At 42.1% G+C, this 20,911-nt stretch overlaps 1 protein-coding gene and 1 pseudogene across 1 annotated transcript in view; both read right to left on the reverse strand.

The window, feature by feature from the left end:
• C12H1orf87 (chromosome 12 C1orf87 homolog) overlaps positions 1-14,810 on the reverse strand; it is a 77,045-nt gene extending 62,235 nt beyond the window's left edge. Inside the window, 1 exon segment of the mRNA XM_087866312.1 lies at positions 14,632-14,810. Coding sequence (XP_087722438.1) covers positions 14,632-14,810 — 179 coding nt within the window.
• On the reverse strand, positions 11,188-12,423 carry LOC123794994 (SWI/SNF-related matrix-associated actin-dependent regulator of chromatin subfamily E member 1 pseudogene; annotated as a pseudogene).
• Positions 14,811-20,911: the final 6,101 nt, after the last annotated feature.

Below are 20,911 nucleotides of genomic sequence, written 5' to 3' on the forward strand. Positions count from 1 at the left end.
GAGCCGCAGAAAGTAGAGGAGGAAGAAGTGCAGATTTAAAGGCAAAAATGGGTTTGGGGCAGAGAGTTCACTCCTCTGACTGAAGGCAATCAGCTTTGCTTTAATCACCTTCCATGTCCTTTCGTGGGCAGTCCAAGACAGAATTGCCTGAGAAACGTGCAATGTATCTGCCTGCCTGTTAAAACAGTCACAGTAGATGTAAAACCAAAAATAACCTGTTAAATCTGTTCAAAGTAAAAGCTGTTTAAAAAAAAAAAAAACAACAACATACATAGCACTTCAAAATTATCATGAAAATGACTCCCCAGCTGAGAAACGGCATGTGCCTGTTAGCACAAACAGTTTGTCAACAACATGGGTTGTTATGCTGCTCACAACCTCACAGTTCTTTCTTCTAGACTTGTGTACTATCTACCTGAGGTACTGAAAATAGAAGTTTGCCATTTCGAAAGAAAGAAAAAAAAATGCCATCAACACTATCTTGGAAGCAAGGCACACCTAGCTTCTTCATATGTACTTCCGCCCTCCTCAGCGGCTGCTCTTAGGGACGCTGTGAAGTTCAGGGTCATCCCGGAACTACAGCAATTAGAGAGGATGATAAATAAAGGAGGCGAAAACTGCTCAGTGGTCTCCTGTCACACTGGGCTCTTCCTGCAAACCAGTGCCACCCTCCACTAGAGCTCAGAGTCTCGGGGTTAGAAAGAAACATTGCAAGGGCGTCTGGTAGCATCCTCTGCCCAGAGCAGTGTGGAGACCTCCCATCGGCCCACCTCCCATGTAACTCCAACTCGACCAGATCTCACATTTGATTTGGATTACACCCCTGCCGAGAACATCAAATCTCAAATGGAGGACCCAGGGGGGCTCAGCAAAAAGGTCACCAGATGCCATCTTAAAGGTCTGCCAGCCTTGGCAGGAACTCAGTGCCACCAATTTCCAACTGTGCGCCATCTAACAGGCCTCCAACCCTCTGGAGGAGACAGTCCTGAGTGTGCCAATGCAGTGAATGGGGATCTAATTTCAGTAAATGAAAGCATGTTCTTATTTGGAAGTAATAGCAGATAATCAACACAACCAGACTTTCCTTTTTTAAAAAGACAACAACAAAATAAAAATATAAAATGGGGCTGCGGAGGGGAGTGCAGCTGAAAATCTCACCCAACTCCATGGGGAAACTGAAATGTAAAGTTCGTGCTACTGCAGCAAATGTTATTGTGATGAAGTGTGAGGGTTTTTTTTTCTCTTCTTTTTTTTTAATGCCAGAGAGCTATACCATGTATTATTATCATAGAAATTTAGTCTTCAGAAAGATTTTTAAAGTACTTTAACTTAACTCCCAAACCTATGCCCAAATCATCTCTTCACCAACGGAATTATATGACCTAACATATACATCAGATGCCACATATACATTTCCATAAATTCTTCCATGTTATTCTAATAATCCTGAAAAGTAGATGTTATTATCACTATGGTGCAGGTGAAAAAAATGGACGATCAGCGAGATTAAGTACATTGCTCAAGGCCACCTTGCAAGTGGAGATCTAAGACTCATAGCCAGATCTGTGTGGCTCTAAATCATATGCCCCTTCCTCTGAATTGCTCCTCAATTTTATACCCATAATATACAAACTGTCTGTTTTAAACAATAGGATTTTTATTCTCTTTTAAAATGTTAACAAAAAAGAACATATATAAACGCATCTAGTCTATCTTCCCAGCTAGACTTAAAGTCCCTCTACAGAACTCTTAAATGGCTACATTCAGCTTTGGTTTGTGAACTTCCCAGGGGCAAGGAATGCATTATATTCCCAAAGTATCCCATTTCTTTCCTTATAACATTGAGCCAAATTCTGACATCAATGAAAATAACCAAAGTTTATTTTTTCAGGGCAGAATAAAAGAAAAGGGTTATTTTAGATGCAAACTTAGCAACCCATCCAGTCAACAATTGTCCTTTGGTAGGGTGCACTTGTAGCTTTTAGAAAATGATACCCCAAACACACCTACTCTTCTGTGTCCTGCTTTCTTCACGTACATGCAGTTCTAGAGCTGAGATACATATTTACACATGGATGTTTTCTTCTGTCTGACTTGTCTTTCAGCTCTGCATTGCTACCTTATTGGTCAACGTCTTATTGGGCATCCAGTGGACTGTTTTGTCTTCAAATTCATGAAAAATAGTGTCAGAACTGAAAAAATAGAGGATGTAAAAAGGAGATCATAGAGGAATTTCAAACCAAATCTGCTTAAGGAAGATGGAAATGATTCCATGAAGGTGTTGACCAAGGAAAAGCTAGAAAGCAAGCAAAAGCATTTGTTTGGGGTCTTGAGGGATTGCAATTTTGGAGGCACACAGTTGACCGAAATGGAACGTGTGTTCTAAATTGCAAGCAGAGAGTGCACACTTAAAAAGGCAAACCCCACAAGATTATAAAGCTTGTTTTGAAGGAATTTTGATTGGTGCTGACAGAGTGAAACTAATACCCAAATGGCTATTTAGTTGATCGATATTACATTATATCTGTTTCAGTCCAAAGTGGAAGGATGTGTCCCAGGAGGTGGTGGAGGTGCAATTGGCAAGTTGCAATTGACAAAAGTCAAAAGTCCAAGGTGTTCTAAAAATTGAAACAGGAGACAATGCACAGGCCTTGCTTCCTCAATATCCTCTCCTCCCTGTTTTGAATGCTTCTCTTAGCAATGTTTATTTCACTTTGGAATCTTCTTTCACAAAGGAATTGACATTTAAAATGTAACCGAAAGAGGAAATGAGATGTGGAAAAATACTCCAGGTTGGATGAAGTGCTTGTACCTGGAGAAAATGACAGTGATTTCTAACCTTTGAACCTCAGACCACCTGAGGTGGGTCATAAACATGCAGGGACCTGGATAGTAAAACACAGACTTGGATAGCACGGAATTTATTGAATTGGAATTTCTGAAAACAGGACAAGAAAATTTGCATTCTTAGCAAACATGTCAAATGATTCCTATGTACACTAAAGTTAGAGAAACAACAGCAGAGAGAAAGAAAAAGTTATTTCCATAATTGTGGAAAATTTGCCCATAATGACAAGCAGTATAGTGGTTTAAGACGTGAACTATCTGTCCCATGCACCTGATTTTGAATCCGAGCTCCAAATGTCATTTGACTTTGGCAAGTTATTTCACATGTCTAATTTTTAGTTTCTCATCTGTAAGGTTAGAAAAATAATCCTTATCAAAATAAGATGTATAAAATACTTAGCACCAAGCCTGGTTCTCAGTCAACCCTTAGCGAATAGTGATTTTATGTTAGTCATAAAGTACAGAGCTATCACCTTTATTAACACCTCCCTCATCACCCGAGCACAGAAAGGATGCTCTTTCCTTTGGAACCTCAGAACTTTCTTTATTGATAGGCAAAACTAAAGTTCAAAAGATCAAAATTTTGTAATACATAAGAACTTAGGAAAATTTATTTAAATAGATAAAAAGAGATCATGTAATCTAACTGACCACCTTGTAATTTACGAGTAACAGTGAATACAACTTCTAGAAATCACTCACTTTAAAAAACAAGACAGATTAATCAGTATCAAAATCTGCTCTCATTAAGCACAATTCTTCAGAATCATTTTCCTTAATTTTCCAAGAAAAAAAAAAAACAAAAACCCAAACATTGTCTCATCATGATGTCCTCAGGTGGACTATACCCAGGAGTTCTGCAGACTGTGCTGCTTTTAAATCTCGGAGCCACTCTTGATCAGCTTGAAATTTCATGTCCTTTGCACTGCATTCTAGCCTGTTTTGCTTTTGCAAGTCTAAGCAAAGTGATTGTGCAACTGACTCACCTTTCCCCTAATTAACTCAGTGCTTTAAGGCACAATTTCTGAGCCAGGACTTCTGTCCGTATTGTGAGAGAATGTAGCACAAACAGTTCTCTCTCTGGACACATCCACGTGGTCTATGGGAATGGGGAGTGGTAATTATCGCTATGTTATTTTGTTTAATTAGGTTGAACTAAATCGGGGTATCAGGAGATCATGGATTTAAAAAGTGTACCGTAGGGAAAGAGGAGAGGGTTGAATAGATGGAGCACAGGATTTTTGGGGCAGGGAAAATACTTTGTACACTACTATGATGATGGATACTTATTATTATACATTTGTCCAAAACCTTAGACTGTAGGACACCAAGAGTGAACCTTAATGTAAACTGTAGACTGCAGGTGATCATGCTGTGTCAAAGTGAGTTCATCAGCTGTAACAAATGTATCACTTTGGTGGGGAATGCAGATAATCGGGGAGACGATGCATAAATGCGGGTGGGCACAGGGTGTATGTGGTATCTCTGTACCTTCCTCTCAATTTTGCTGTGAACCTAAAACTGCTCTAAGAAAAATTAAGTTTTAAAAAAGTGTACTATACAAATACAAATCTGTGATTTCTCAAAATTATAAGTGGTTAAACTAAATGTGGCAAGGTATTATAGTATCTCTTGATAGAAAATTTCCGCATAGGCATACAGGAACTTGTTTTGTTTTGCTCTTAAACCAAACTAGGATTATACTGTTTTATAACCTTTTACAAGAATATCCAGCCCATGATATAATGCAGATATCGTTATCATTACAGATATTGATACTTATGTCTCTGTGAGAACATTTTAAATGTCTCAGTGGTATTTCATTGCATGCAGATGCAAGAGTTTATTTAACTAGTCCTATTTTGTTGAACATTTACTGTTCCTCAATTTTGCTAATTTAAATATTGCTGCCCTATTGGACCTGTTCCTTTGCTGCTAGCTCCCTGCCTCCTTCCTCACCCCGGGAAGCTGATCTGTGTGGACTAATGATCTGCTCTCATGCCTTCTGATTCCGGCTGGTTTGGGTCAATGTGTAGCCCTGGCAGAAGATGCTCTGTCCTGCAACATTGCCTTAAGCTCCTTGTATTTCTTACTCAAAGGTCACTACCTTTCTCGAGGTGGCCTGAGCTACAGAACATTCCCTCCTTGGCAGCATTCTCTGCTTCCCATTTCTGCAGGCTGAGAGCTGGTCACAGCTTTGCCTCTGCTAGCCTGTGGTTCCTGCTACATCTTGCATTTTTCTGACTCTTATAAACAAACCCTTCTTGAACCAGCCTCATCTGAATTAGGTAATCTGTTTCCTACCGGACCTGGCTTGTACATTATTATGTAAATTTTTGAAACCAAACCATATATCCATCTATAATCATTTCTACAGAATTGATTCATGGATAGAGATCTTATGCCAAAGTACATACACTTTTTAAAAGTTTGTATTTAAATTCTAGTTAGTTAACATACAGTGTAATATTGGTTTCAGGAGTAGGATTTAGTGATTCATCACTTACATATAATAACCCAGTGCGCATGACAAACTACATGCACTTTTAAGGCTTTTGATAAGTATACTTATACACAACTAACGAATCATCAAACTTTACATCAAAAACCAGGGATGGACTGTATGGTGACTAACATAATATAATAAAAAATATCATTAAAAAAAAAGCCAATAGCACATGAGTACTCTTTTTTCTAAATCCTTGTCAACCCTGGATATTTCCATTATAAAAATATTTCTGATTTTATCGGTAAAGGTAATGTCTCCTTGCTGTTTAAATTTTTTTGTAGTGCCAATCAGATTGAATCTCCCCCACCCACATATCTAAGGTTCATTTTTATTTCTTCTTTTGTGAATTGCCCATCCAGGTCTTCTGCCACTTTGTGAAACTGGGCTGCTCATCGTTTTCCTATTGGTTTGCAGGAGCTCTTCATGCATTAAGAGGATTAATTTTTCCCCTGTCATATATGTTGTAAATAGTATTTTGTTTTTTTAATTCACTTTTTATTCTGCTTTTTTAAATACAGAATTTCAAATGGTAAAATAACAACTTTTACTTCATAGTCTCAATATTTAGGATTGATGGGCACCTATTTTTTTTTATATATATAACACTGATTTGGCATTCATTCACATACTGCTGTATACTCTTACTGAAGGTCTTATGCCTATGTCTTACAACCCTGGAGAATAATTAAAAACAGCTTCCTGTAGTAAAAAGGCATAAGAGAAGTAGGATTTTAACATAATACTCCATCACTTTGAACTTGTGAAAATGGATATAATAGTGTGTGCTCTGGTGTTGCTTTAAGGAAAGACTGAATTCATGGATATTAAGGTATGCTGATTATATAGCAAGAAAAGCAATAAACAAAGATAAGGTATTATGATCAGTTATTTCTTTTCAAAAAAGACTAAGTAGGGGACTTGAATTCTTAAATCACCGTTTTGTCCAGGTTTTATATAGAGACTGTAATTGGTCACTGTTACAGTCTCCTGCATGGATTACTATAATGACTCCCTAAATGGCCTCTTTCTACTCATGTCTCTTCCAGTTGATCCTCCACACAGCAGCCAGAACCATCCTTTAGATGGTGACTTCTGGTGCTCACAGTTTTCCGATGGCTTCTCATTCTACATAGAACAAATCCTAAGTTCCCACCATGGCCCACAGGGCCTGTGATCCAAGCGCTGCTGGCCTCTCTGACCTCATCTCCTATCCTCTCTTCCCTTGATCACTCTGTGCACCAACATTGGCTTCCTCGCTCCTCCCTAAACATGCTGCAAGGCTTTCTATTTGCTGTTCCCTCTGCCCACAATGCTCTTTCCTCGGGGATTTGCATGGTTTACTCTCTGTGCAGATCTGTGCAGGCACCAGGCTCATGGTGAACTCCTGTGGTGTCACTTGGGACGGGCTGAATCTCCAGGGCAGGATGGTGGCGGCTCTGTGGGTGCCCTGATTTCTGGGTACTGTGCTCCTGCAAAACCATGTTCTCTCACTTTTTATGAAGTGAGGATAAGGCAGCCTTGTACAAAAAAGTCCGCTCGGGCTCCAGGTGGTCAACTTAGGTGCTATTTCTAGCAGGTGCTGTGTATAGCAGTTGCTGGGAAAGCCAGATGGCTAATATTTGGAGAACTTCTGGCTGTGGGAAGTTACAGCCTCTTCTCTGAAGATGCAGCAGGAAGAAGAAACTCGAATGGAAGTTAGAATCTGGTGAGCCACGCCCACCAGGATAAAGTAGGGCCAATCCTAGCCAGCTCATTGCTAAGTAACCATGGATAATTCTCATGGATAATTCCGGCTCTTGTCTCAGTTCAAATGCCACTTACTCAGGCCTTCTGGGAACACCCTTTGTGACTCAATATACCCTTTTGATCCTCCTCTATTTTTCCTCAAGGCACTATGCTCACTTGAACAGTTATTATTCATAGGTTTGCTATGTGTCTCCCATCATTAGAAGTTTAGGTATACTGCTGTATTCCCAAGGCTGGGCATGCAGTAGGTGCTCAATTAATGTTTGTGGCAAGGATGTTGATGGAATTCCATATATGCACTAATTTCTAAAACTGTTAACATCAACGCTTTTAAAAAGTTCAAGAAAGGAAAAAAAATAATGTGTTAATATGAAGGGCTTTGAGGGATCAAAAAATGACAGAATATGGGATCCAGGATAGTCATGTGAGAAAACACCAAAACTTTATTATTTCTAGGCTACCAGTATCAACACACATTATTAAAAAATTTGCTACCCTCTCCCGTAAAAATTTGCAGCCAGCTTCCCCTGTACTTTACTATACCAACAGCAGTGTAACTGTGGAATGAAGTGCTTTGGGTCATTGACTCTTGGCATTGGAAGGATCTACAGAGGCCAACTTTACTCACCGAAGCATCTCTCCTCACAGGCATTTCTGGAAATGGACCCAATTCCTCTTTTATTGAACAACTCAATCCTCAGATTCTGTAAATGTTCCCCTTATGCCACAGTTCACACCCTGGACCTTCCATCATGCTACAGCTTTAGTGCCCACACTTTCAGTGTGCCAGCGTCCCTCCTAAAATGGGGCATGCAGAAGGAGGTACAGTATTGCATAGTTGGCATACCCAGTTCCGAATACACTGAGCCTCCTGCAGCCCTCTCCGTGCAGCCTCTTGGCTCATGCTGAGCACAAACAGAAATGTAAAGGGGAAAACACTCCATTTTATCCTCTACTCTCTACGACTACCACATACTGCCAGTCACCAAATGTGTGTGGGTTTCCCCACACCAAGCAATTCTTCAACACCAGCTGGGTATACTTACTATTCAATTCAGTTCTGATGCTATCTGCCTAGAGTCAGCACAGATCCCACAGGTTAAAGGCTCAGTCCCACAAGACTGTCCCACCCCCTTCAGACATCAATCACAAGTCCAGGTTATTACCTGTGTTTCTGATAGACCCACTATAAATCAGGATTCTCACAACCCCCTCCTCAGGTTTGAGGAATTTGCTAGAGCAGCTCACAGAACTCAGGGAAACAGTTTATTTACCAAATTACTGATTTATTATAAAAGGATACAACTTAGGAATAGCCAAATGGAAGAGATGTGTAAGGCACGGTATGTGGGAAGGGGCGAGGAACATCTATGCCCTCTCCAGGCACACCACCTTCCCATCACATAGATGTGTTCAGCAGCCTGGGAATTCTTTGAACCCCATACTTTTGAGATTTTTAGGGAGGCTTCATCATGTAGCTATGCTCAATCATTAACTCAATTGCCAGCCCCTCTCCCCTTTCCAGAAGATGGCGGGTAGGGCTGAAAGTTCTAAGTTTGTAATCATGGCTTGGTCTCTCTGGTGACCAGCCTCCATCCGGAAGCTGTCCAGAGCCCGTTGAGAGTATCCTCATGGGAGCAGAGACACCGCATCCCACAGGAAATCTCAAGGGATATAGGGGCTTTGTGTCAGGAACGAGGGTCAAAGACCAAATATTAGGACAAAAATGCACCTGGGGCTATTATCTCTTAGGAAACTGCAAGGGTTTTAGGAACTCCATGCCGGGAACTGGGAGCAGAGACCAACAGATATAATTTCTATTATTTTGCAACAAGTAAAACCCAGACGTTTATTCCATATAATGATTTACACGTACTCTTCTCTAAAGACAGACTTTGCGTATATCTCCGTTGATTTCATTTTGTTGGTTTTAGCTCATTTTCCTGCCAAGTCTTTTCAGCCTTCTTCTACCTACACGTTTACTGAAGTGATTTCAGTTATGGATTAAACAATGTTGACTAAAAACAGGGTTACACACAAATCCTCTCAACCTCTCCACCTCTACCACAGAATGTTGACATCAACTGTTCAGTCACCACCATGTTGGCATAATCTGGTTTTAGTCAACATGTACCAACCCTTAGCGCCCATCACTTTTGTCTTTTGTTTTTACAACTAATATAGTTAATTCTTTGGCCTGCAGTTTTGCCAGGGATTGCCCACAGGCCTCAAGTTTTGTGATTTTATTACACACTTTTATCTCCTTTTAGAAAATGGGAATATTTGTCTCCTATCGGTTGGCATTATCTTGCTCTCCATGAGCTATCAAAGATTACCCCTCAGGGTCCCACGGTAACATGTGCATGCTGTTTTAGCAACATGGGCCTTTAGGCTCGGATTTAAAGCAACGAAGTATTATCTTTCTAGATCTTTATTTTTCTTGGCACCCATTGTGCTCTAGTTCATTTATTAGGCTTTCCGTATGTATAAGACTTTGTACTCAGTGCTGAGGGTGCAGTGGTGCACACGGGATTTACAGCTAAATGGAGGAGCCAGAAATGCATAGGAAATCATCACAGAGTGTAGTAGTCCCTTAAGGGTCCTATGGAAGCCCACGGGGGTGGGGGGTGGGTGAATCTGGAGCTAGAGGTGATGGCACCTCATTAGATCTGCATTTTATTTTATTTTAAGATTTTATTTATTTGACAGAGATAGAGACAGCCAGTGAGAGAGGGAACACAAGCAGGGGGAGTGGGAGAGGAAGAAGCAGGCTCATAGCGGAGGAGCCTGATGTGGGGCTCGATCCCAGAACGCCCGGGATCACGCCCTGAGCCGAAGGCAGACGCCTAATGACTGTGCCACCCAGGCGCCCCAGATCTGCATTTTAGAAAGATGATGCTGGCCATACATGAGAAGTGGGCTTCTCAAACTGTCATGTTGCACAGGACTCACCTGAGAAATGACAAAAATGCAGACTGTGATTCACGGTGTCTGAAGAGGGGCCTGCGAGTCTGCATCTAACCAGCTCCCTCCCAGGGGAGGCTGATGCTGGTGGTCCATGGCCTACCCTTTGGGGAGCATACTTTTATGAAGTAGATTAGAGAAAGAGAGAAAGGGCGGGTTGAAAGTATGGTGGAGTGATCTGGGAGGCAAATGATGGTGGCAAAACTCAGGGACACTTGTTTCGCTCTCTGAAGCCTGGAGATTGATCTCCTTGGTGAAGAATTTGACTACTAAATGGGTATTGAGTATTTTCTGTTCATCTGTCAATAACTGTACAGGCTAAATTAAGGAAAGAGGGAGGGAGCTCGACTCCAATCTTAATTGTTAGTAACTGGCCTCACTTTAAGCCCAACCGAGACCTCAGTTGTCTCATCTGTAAAATGGGAGGTGGTTGTTATGGGCTGAATGGAACCCTAAAATTCATACATTGAAGTCCTAACCCCCCCAGGCCTCAGAATACGACCTTATTTGGAAATGGGTGATTGCAGATGTCATTAGTTAAATTGAGGTCATGCTAGAATAGGATGGCCCCCTAATCCAATTGACTGGTGTTCTTATAGAAAGGGGAAATTTGTACACAGACACATATCCAGGGAGACTGCCATGGGAATTTTAGAATTATGCTGCCACGAGGAACAAAACTACCAGAAGCAGGGAGAGAGACCTGGAAGCTCTCCTTCTCGGGCAGTTTCAGAGGAAGCACAGTTTTACCAACACCTTTATTTCAGACTTGTAGCTTCCAGAACCGTGAGACAATACAGTGTTGTCTACGCCACCCAGTTTATGGAGCTTTGATACAGCAGCCCTAGCAAATTAATACACTGATTTCTATCACAAAGATCACATTCAGGTCTGACATACTATTCCATCCTCTCCACACGTCCTACGGGAAATCTGAACTAAATGTGTGATTATACAGGAAGATTTCTGTTTTCCATCCATTATTAATTGGTGATTTTTCTTTTTAAAGACTTCTTCCTTTTTTGGCTTTCACTTATGTTTCTTTTTTTGTTTTTAAACTCAACAAACATTATTTTTTTCATTTTAAAAAAGTATTCAGAACACATCAGACAAGGCAACATTTATTCTTTCGTCTCGTCTTCCAGTGTGGGGTCTGTTGGCGGCCCCTCCACTGTGGCACTGTTGTTCTCAAAGCCACTATTACCATCACGGGTCCCTTCCTCAGCCATCCTGTCCACCCCACCCTGCCCGCTCTCCTTGTCCTCAGGAGTAGACGTGCCTTCTTCACCATCCTGTTGGCTTTCTGTCGCTTCTTCGAGGCGTCTCCCGTCTCCACTGGGATGCTCTCATCCTTCTCCTTGGTCTTACTCAGGAACCATGCTGCTCTGACGGCGTTCAGCTTGCTCTTCTGCCAATTTCTCCCTTTCTGCCTGCCTTTTACCAGCCTGTTCCTCTGCCTGGGCAATTTCAGAGGTAGTGTTTTCCATGATCCATGCTGACTTCCAAACCGCACAACCTCTTATGTTCACTGTTAAATGAATCTGTGCTTTCCAGGAATTTCCTCTTCTCTTCCTGGTCTCGCTTCTCCATTGAAAGAAGTTCAGCTTCTAGTTTTCACTGATGAACCATTAAGGACTGGACCTGTCATTTGAGGACCTGCATTCTACCTGTTGTGACAACTGCATGTGTGTCACCACCCTCTCACTAAGGATTTCACTGACGAGGCGGTGGCTTCCCTGGGAACAGGTGGTGGCCGTACATGTCACTGAAAAGCCATCCTCATGGTCATCTGGCTCTTCAGCTGCTGGATTCTCATGAAAGGGTCTCCTTTCTCCAGGCGAGACTCTCTGACGACTTTCTTTCTCGAAAGCAGCTTCTGCGTGACCTTTTGCATTTATGTGAGCAAGGTATGCAGGGGGGAATTATGACAGATGCCTTCATAGATTCATTGTACTCTATCTTTTCTGCTTCATAGTCCTTTAAATAGTCTTGTTTTTCTTCATCAGTGAGATCTCACCACATGCCGCCAATAATCTTGCCAATCTCCCATAACTTCCGGTCAGAGTTGGAAGCTTTTACTTTCTGCTATGTGTCATGTTAGGCCATCAGCGGCTTCGCTGGTGGCTCTGGGGGTTTTGGGAATCGTAATATCGGAGGATGCCATGACCTGACTGTTGGTGCCCGGGTTCCCGCCCAGCCTGCAGTTGTTCCAGGCGAGAGGACTGTATGGATTGTAACCCATAAACCCTGGTGTGCTGGGCATTTGTGTGGAAGAACCTGGGGTGGGAGGTGGGGCAGAAGATGGCCTTCTTGACATTTTGGAAGATTAAGTTCTCAGTTCCTTAAGAATGAATCTGAGACACTGAGCAGAAAAAGCCTCACTTCTGTTTCTTACATAGATGTTTTACTAATAGACTCAACAGATTCAGCCCAGAGAAAAAGCCCTCTTGAGGCTCAGGCTGAAAGTATAGATGCAGACAACTAGAGTGCTTCAGAGACAGAGTTTGGGACATGCCTGACATGACAGTGGTAGGGCTGTCCTTACTCGGCAACAAGAACCCTTCTGAAAATCTTTTATTCTTGAACCATACAGAAATATTTTAGCAAACAGTCAATGGTCCTGTGTCATTCCAGCAACAGTAACATGAAACCCATAGGAAACAGAAACAAAGCAACCTATCTTGATATTTTTTTAAACTTTTTTTTTTTTACAGTTGTCATAGAAGAAACAGAACTTTGTCTTTTATTTCACAATTTATGTATCTAATCTAATGTACTCTTTTACTTCCAGGATTATGAAGTTTAAAGAATAGAGAGAAAAAATAAAAGGCATCTTTCCATAAGACAAAGGGAGTTTTTCCCTATGTGAAAGGACAAGGACCCTCCCCCAGCAACCCCCTTAGGAACATGAGACTCTGATACTCCCGGATTTGGAACGAAAGGGGTAAATAACGAACCCCAGAGGGGAGTGGAATTAGTAGAGCAGTAATGTCATCTTCTGGGTGGGAGGAGAACAGAGCAGAGCATCCAAACTGATCCTAGTACTTTCCTTGCCAATCATGGGCATTTGGTTGTAGATCTTATTATTATAAGTATGATTATTATAAGATTATATCTCAGTGTCTTACTTTTCTCATCTACAAAACAGAGGTTGACTGCCTCCCAGACATAGAATATAAAAGGGATGGCAATAGAATAGAATAGAATGAGATTTGATTTTTTATTAAATGTCTTGTATCCCTGGAGAGATATGCTTCAATAATAATCGCAGAACCATTGATTGAGCATGTTGAATATACTACTAGGCCCTAGAAAGGTGGTTTGCATACTTTTTCCCATTTGGTCCTCACAACAACCCTACTAGATACATGAGTTTTAGCCTTATGTGAGAGATGGTAGAATCTGAGGCCAGAGATATTAATTAACTTTCTTTATGTCAAAAGGCCAGGAAGGCACAGAGCCAGGATTCAAATTCACATCTCTCAGCTCTGTAGGGATCCCAGATGCAGGACTCATGGGCTGCAAAGCTCACTTCCTGTGCCAGGACAGACATTACTAATTGATTACAGCACTCACTCTGGAATTTCTCTCGGCTGACAATACTGATGGTGGAGAGTGAAAGCAATTTGCCCTGCTAATGCCGTGCTCCCTAACAGTGGTCCCGATGGCCTTATTTCAGAAATTCTGACTCAGTGGGTCTTGAGTTGGAACCCAAATCTTTATTCTTAAGGATTTTCCAGATGTTTCTGATGACAGCCAGGTTTGATATCCACTACTTTCTGTACCTATGTTCTGTGAGGTCAGGTCTTTTCTGTTTGTCTATTTGTTTGGTCTGTGGGCTTCTGAAATAAAGGCAAAAGCTATGGAAATAATCTCAGGCGGGAAAGGCAACTATTGACTGCTGCTGCGTACTTACGGAATGACTAGAGGAAAGGTGGGTCTAGTGCCTTCTTTTTCTTTTGAGAACCACCAAAATGTTGGAAGGAAGACTTAGTCATACCCTTCTGTGCCAAGTATCTGGTGAATTTTAGAGATACCTGAGTGTCTTCCCTCAAATATGACTATGATGAGCTTGAAGGGAAGAAAGACCATTTAGCTATGCTCCGAGAAGCCCCTGCTTGGAGGAGTATAGAATATAAATAAGAGTAAGTGAAAAATCTTATAATTTATGATTCATTATTAATCCCATTCCTTTAATTCATAACAAATTGACTAACACTATCCCCCCCCCCGCCAAATTACTACATGTAGTGGATTACAAGCGTGATGAGAAGCAGCAGCAATACCCCATTAATAGTTATAAATGTCTCAATGCTTCTATTCCTCATCTATTTGGAAAATCTGCCTAAGTAATTAAAGGGGAAGGGGAATTAAAAAGATGAAAAATATCAGGAAAACAGGGTGCATGGAAGTTATCAACACTATTTTACTTCTGTTACTTCTTAATGACTTAATTTTCCATGGACATTTTAAAAATGTAAATTTCTAGATTAAAGAAAAAAAAAAAAGCCCCAGACTTCATTATCTTCCCAGCGAAGCAGATATTTGTCAAACGGTAAACTTACGTCTTTGGCTTCTCCACAAGGTACGGAAAGTGTTTACTTCCAATGATTTTCACCACCGTCTCAGGCATTGCTTCTGATCCACAGGGAGTCTCCCAAATGGAAGGCACGCTTCTTCTCGAAGCCTTTTCAAACCCTTGGATTGGAAAATAAGTAAATCTTTCTTCCTCTTGATTTCCCATTAGTCAGTGTAGCGTCCTTGTCGATGTTAACAAAATTAACAGCAGGACCAAGTGCTTTACCTATCTTATCTCACTTGACATTCCTAATAAAGGCATGATAAGATATTCTTAATTACTATTATCATTCTTGCTTTACACTTGAGGCATAACATAGTTATGTAACTTACTCAGTAGCATAGAATCAGTAATTAGCAGAATTGGGAATCCCATTTAAGAGGTCTGCAAAACAGGTCTACTGAGCCATCTGGAGACTCTACCTTCCTGATACCAGATGGGATTCTTGTGAGGTCAGAGAGGAGACCAGGGCTTTAGTGGGTTATATGAAAATCTTATATTCAGCGCTCAGGCTCAGTTTCCCTTCTTACAAAACCAGCATAATTCCAGTTCTACTTTCCGGGATTTAGGTTGAATCCAATATGATAACGCATCTGAAGGAGTGCTGTACATAGGAAAGAGGGATTTTTGTTGTTATTGTTGGTGTGTGTTTCTCCAATAATCCGGTGAATCTGAAATTGAGATTCTGTACTAGATAAACACTGGGTGTTTATACAGGTCTGATGCCAAGGGCAACTTAGAAGTTCTATAAACCTGGCCCCAGGCTGATCACTCTCTCTCAGAGACTCTCACAGACTGAAAGCTCTTCAGAGTTCATTCTAATCCAAAAGCTGGCTTTATAGATTGGTAAACCACGACCCAGAGAGGTGTATCATTTGATCAAGCTCACACAGCGAGCGTGACCAGACCCGTTTCTAGTACTCAGGTTTGAGGCAGACCAGCGCTTTCCCCAGGACCCCAGCTTCACTTTAGTGTGTGGTCTGCGGGGGGGGGGGGGGGGGGGGCAGGGGGGCGGGAAGACCTGCTGGATAGGACTACCCTCTCACAGGGTACCCTCTACCTGCTGTGAGAGGGTAGTCCTATCCAGCAGGACCTGCAACCTCTTTGAAGCTGTCTGGAAACTTTCAAGTTTGTGACGGTGGGGTCCCCTCTCTGCCCAGCAGCCGCGCGCCAGTCCTGAGCCCTTTCTGGGATAGAACAGAGGGGTTGGCCTTACCGCCGAGGTGCGTTTCCCCACCCAGGCAGCTCAGGCGTACTCGGTCTGTGCTTCTCCCGAGGATCCACACCCACGGCTGCCAGCCGGGTTAGCAGGGCGGGCGATTGGAGCCCAGGAGTGGAGCCAATCACAAGCCGGCTTCTGGGGCTGCTCCCGCCCAGGTCGCTAAGGACGCAGAGGCTGTTGCTGGGCGGGGACCACGTTTCCATCCCGGTGCGGGCGCTTTAGTGCCGCTGCAGACAGGCGAGGAGTTTCAGTGTTCTCAAATCTGTGCTTTGGAGCTTCTCCAAGGGCTGTGTGCACCTTTCCTGAAGCTCATCTCGCTCACCTGTGTAGTCACGCTTGTCCCGCTCTTTCCCTTAAGCTTCATTTTCCCTTGGCGAGATTGGCACGAAATTGGAATCTTGCACTTGCCCGTTCAAATCCGGGCCCTTCCACTGTATGGCTTTGGATAAATCCCTTCTTTTCCCTGAGGTTCAATTTCCTTATCTGTAAAATGAGGAAAAGTAGTAAGACAGACGTATAGGTAAGTCGGCAATGAAATTACATAAGAGTAAAAAAAAATAATTTCATGGCAGATCTCTGATTTCAGCGACAACTATTCTTACCTTATAAGTTAACAATTACGAATAACATAATTTTATTTATATTTTAAAGATTAAAGAAATAGGGCTTGGGGTGTTGAGTAATTACCCAAGACTCCGCTGAGGCAACTGACAGAGCCTAGATTTGAATATATTCCTACACCTCCCGAATTTCCAGAAAAATTTTTATTATGTTTAAAGACTTCAGCAAACATGGGTAAAGACATTTTAAACTGACTCCAAAATGGTGCTACTATTTTCAGCAGCAGCAGCAGCCCTGGCATCCATACTGCCTGCCCCCACCCTCTGGCTCCACTGTGTTTTTTGGTTCACTGTATCATCTACTGGCACACGCAGTGTGAGGATACACTCAGCTCCCCTCTAGGGCTCTCTCTCTAGTGAGCAAGACACACAGGCACTTTCTGTGATCTACAAAGTACCTCAGAGTAGAGGAAAGGGGGCAGCTCCCTATTTACTCTTCCAGCCCAGCTTCACATTGGGCCAGATCAGTCCTCCCAAGGCACAGTTCTGATAAGCCCCCTTGAGCCTGATGTCTCAAAGGACTCCCACCAGTCATAGAGGTTGTCCATGGTTTCAAAGTCTTCTATGCCCTATCCCCAGGCTAGATCTCTAGTTTGATCTCCCACGACTTCTCCCAGGTTTGCTATACTCCACTGCATCCAGTCTACCAACTGGCTTGAATCTGTCTCTTATTTTTCTACTTCTGTGCCTTATTCATTCTGTTCTCTTGGTACAAGACCTTTCTGTTTACTCACTGTGTTAGTGTAATCCATTCTTTAAGTTCTATTTCAAATGGTCAAGAGTATGCACCTGGGAATCAGATACCTTGGGTTCCAATCCTAGTTGTGCTAGTTCAAAGTGATCTTTGACAAATCGCTTGAAGTCTTTGTGCCTTAGTTTCCTCTTCTATAAAATGAGGATGACTTTTTGTGAAGATTAATTGTGTAATATAAGTAAGGTACTTAGAACAATGGCAGACACATAATGGGCAATATAAATGTTTGCTGTCATCATTATTACAATTATCTGTCTAGAAGCCAGGTCAGATCCCAGAAGCTGAAAATGGTTTCTCTTCTCTCTGTATAATTTGTGGTTTCTCTCTTTTATAAAATGTGTCTTTCTTTGCCTGATAGTATGACTATTTTTTTTGCATCGGTTGCCATACCTTCCTGGACGATGCTTGTGGTAGGCTGAGTAATGGCCCCCCAGACATCCATGTCCTAATCCTTAAAATCGGTTAATATTATCTTATGTGGCAAAAGGGACTCTGCAGATGTGATTAAGTTAAGAATCTTGAGATGGGGAGATTACCCTGGATTATCCAGGTGGGTCTTAAATATAATTGCCATTGTCCTTAGAAGAGGGAGGCAGAGGAATATTTGACTACAGAAGAGGAAAGAGGAGATATGACCATGGAAGCAGGAGGTTAGAATGATTTAAAAAAGGGTTTTGGGCCAAAGAATGCTGGTGGCCTCCAGAAGCTAGAAGACGAAAAACAAAAACAACAACAACTTGGAGGCTCCAGAAGGATCCAGACCCTGCCAGCTCCTTGACTTTAGCCCAGTGAGACCGATTTTAGGCATCTGGATTCCAAAACTCAAGGAGAATAAAGTTGTATTGTCATGAACCGCCAAGTTTGTGATAATTGATTATAGCAAGCCATGGGAAACGAATGCAATGCTATTGAAGGACCCACTTCCTTAAAGAACTGGTCTCACTCTGTGGCTTAAGTAGGCCAAACAGAGTTCTTATTGATGACCAATGTGCAGGTGTCAGATGAAAAAGAGGCCTTCTGTCTGTTGGGGTCACTAAAGTGTGAGGATAAGGTCTTGAGGCTGTTGGCAGATATTTATGTCAATTCATAAATACCTTTTCAGCAGATGAGGAGGAAGCCAGATCAGAGCTGAAAATGGAGCCAGTGTGGGAAGGGGATGAGAGCAAAGAGCCTGGATCCAGCTATGCCTGAAGCTAGAAAGATTCTAGAACTCCCAAACACAGAAGTGAAATATTTCCCTCTTTCTTGAGATATTTTGAGGTTTGTTCGTCTTTACCCAAAGAGCCCTGGTGAATGCAGAGAGTTTCAAACTTCAGGTTGTTCAGGTTCATATGTGGGGTGCAGTTAATTGATTCAATGGCATTTTAAGTTTCATTGTTAATTCTGTGATAAAGCTTGAAGAAGTAAATCAATTTTGATCAAATCAGATATTCTACTAAAGACTCTCCTTTGACCTTATCTTGACTTAAAGATTTTATAAATGCCAACTTGAAACACAAGGACATAGAGGGAGGCTTTCCATTGCAGCTCTTCTCTCAGTTTGAAGGTATTTATTTGACAGAGAGAGAGGGAGAAAGAGAGAGCACAAGTAGGGGAAGGGACAGAGGGAGAGGGAGAAGCAGACTCCCCATTGAGCAGGGAGCTTGATGCCGGGCTGGATCTCAGGGCTCCAGGAGCGTGACCTGAGCTGAAAGCAGACTGAGCCACCCAGGCACCCCTTCTATTATTATTATTATTATTATTGTTATTATTAACGTTAATGTTTTCATTGGCACTGTTTTAAGGTTCCAGTTCCCTTTGAGAATGCAGATTCTATGATAGCATTCTTAAGGAGGAGTGGCCTCTTCTTATCTGGGATTTTCTACTTCACACTCTGGTTTACGAAATGACACAACCAGGAAACGTCTCTCCAGTGGTTTATATTAAACAAGGCAAAACAAAAAGCTATGCAATAAATGTCTCCAGAAGATTAAATACCGTGGTTAAAACTTTCCTTGAATTCAACAGCTTTAGATCACAAGTCGCCAGAGAAAAATTCCAGAGAAACATTTTCCAACAGAGTCGGCTCTCTTTCTTTCCCCAAAGAAAGATGAATAGCTGTAAGGAAACCGAAGAATGCTACCTCTTAAAACTTCATGATTTTACATTTACCATGAAATAGAGTAAGGAAAAGGAGAAAAAAAATTGTCTCCATGTAAGTCAAAGTAGAATGAGTTTATAAACAGGAAGCAATAAAACACTGCTTTTTTGGGGGCGCCTGGGTGGCTCAGTTGGGTTAAGCAGTCAACTTTCAATTTCGGCTGGGGTCATGACTTCAGGGTCATGAGACTGAGGCCCTGTGTTGGGCTCTTCGCTCAGTGCAATCTGCTTGAAATTCTTTCTCTCCCTCTGCCCCTCCCTTGCTCCCACCCCAGGCTCTCTCTCTCTAAAATAAATAAATAAAATCTTTTTAAAAATTGAAAAAAAAAAACCTGCTTTTTTGAACAGTTTAATCATAGATCTATAAAAATGAAAGATTTTGCATTGAGGTCCCTGTTCAAGAATAGAGGGGACTGGTATTGACATTAAGCTGAGTTGTATTGCAAAGAATTTGGGGCATTATACTTTTTTCCCCCTAAGAAACATACAGGACCCAAGCCAATGATCTTTATGACTAATGGAGGACTTCAGATAAAGAGCAACAACAGGCTGATTTTAGAACAGAGTGTGGACATGGCCGCATTCCTTTTCCTTTTTAAAACCCCTTTCACAGTTCTGGAGAAACAAGATCATGGAGCATGCTGATTAGATGGGCCAATTCTGGGCGCTACGTTAATTTACGAGGGTTGCCATAATGAAGTAACGACAAAGTGGGATTAAACAACAGAAATTTATTATTTTACAAATCTGGGGACTCGAAGTCCCGAAAGGTGTCGGGCGGGTTGTTGCCTTCTCAGGGAGGTGCGGGCAAATCTGTTCCATGCTTGTGTCTTCTTGCTTTCGGTGGTTTACTGACAATATTCGGCCTTCCTTGGCCGGTAACTTCAGCCTCTTTGTGAGTTTGCTCACAAACTGTTTGTTCTCTCACTGGCACATCTGAACCCACTCTACTCCAGGATAACTTCATCTTCCGTAATTACCTGTGCAATCACCCTATTTCCATATCAGCTCACATGTTAAGATACTGGGGGTTAGGATTTCAATTGGGAGGGGATAGAGTTTGCTATCAACTGCATGTTTGTGGTCCCCCCCGCCCCAAATGCGTATGTTGAATTCCTAACCCCAATGTGATGGTATCTGTGGTGGGGCCTTTAGAAGGTCATTAGGTTTAAGTGAGGTCATAAGGGCGGGACCTCGTGATGGAATCCGTGCCCTCATAAGGAAATGAAGGGACTCGTGCTCCGTTTCTCTCGGGCCTGTGGGGATACCGCAAGTCACACCCCTGCAAGCCCGGAAGAAGGTTGTCTCTCGGAACTGAATTGGCTGGCTCCTTGATGCTGGACTTCCAGACTTCAGAACTGTAAGAAATGAGTGGTTGCTATTTCAGCTATTTAATCTGTGATATTTTTGTTCTAGTACCTTCAGCTAAGACAGTTCAACCCAATACGAGCCCTAACTGCTTGGGCTCCAAACCTAGCTCTGCACTTACTATGCTGTTACTTCGGGCAATCGTAACTTCATTTCTTTGTGG

The sequence above is a fragment of the Ursus americanus genome, chromosome 12, assembly GCF_024610735.1.
Source record: "Ursus americanus isolate L20-20 chromosome 12, mUrsAme1.1.p, whole genome shotgun sequence".
Lineage (NCBI taxonomy): Eukaryota > Metazoa > Chordata > Mammalia > Carnivora > Ursidae > Ursus > Ursus americanus.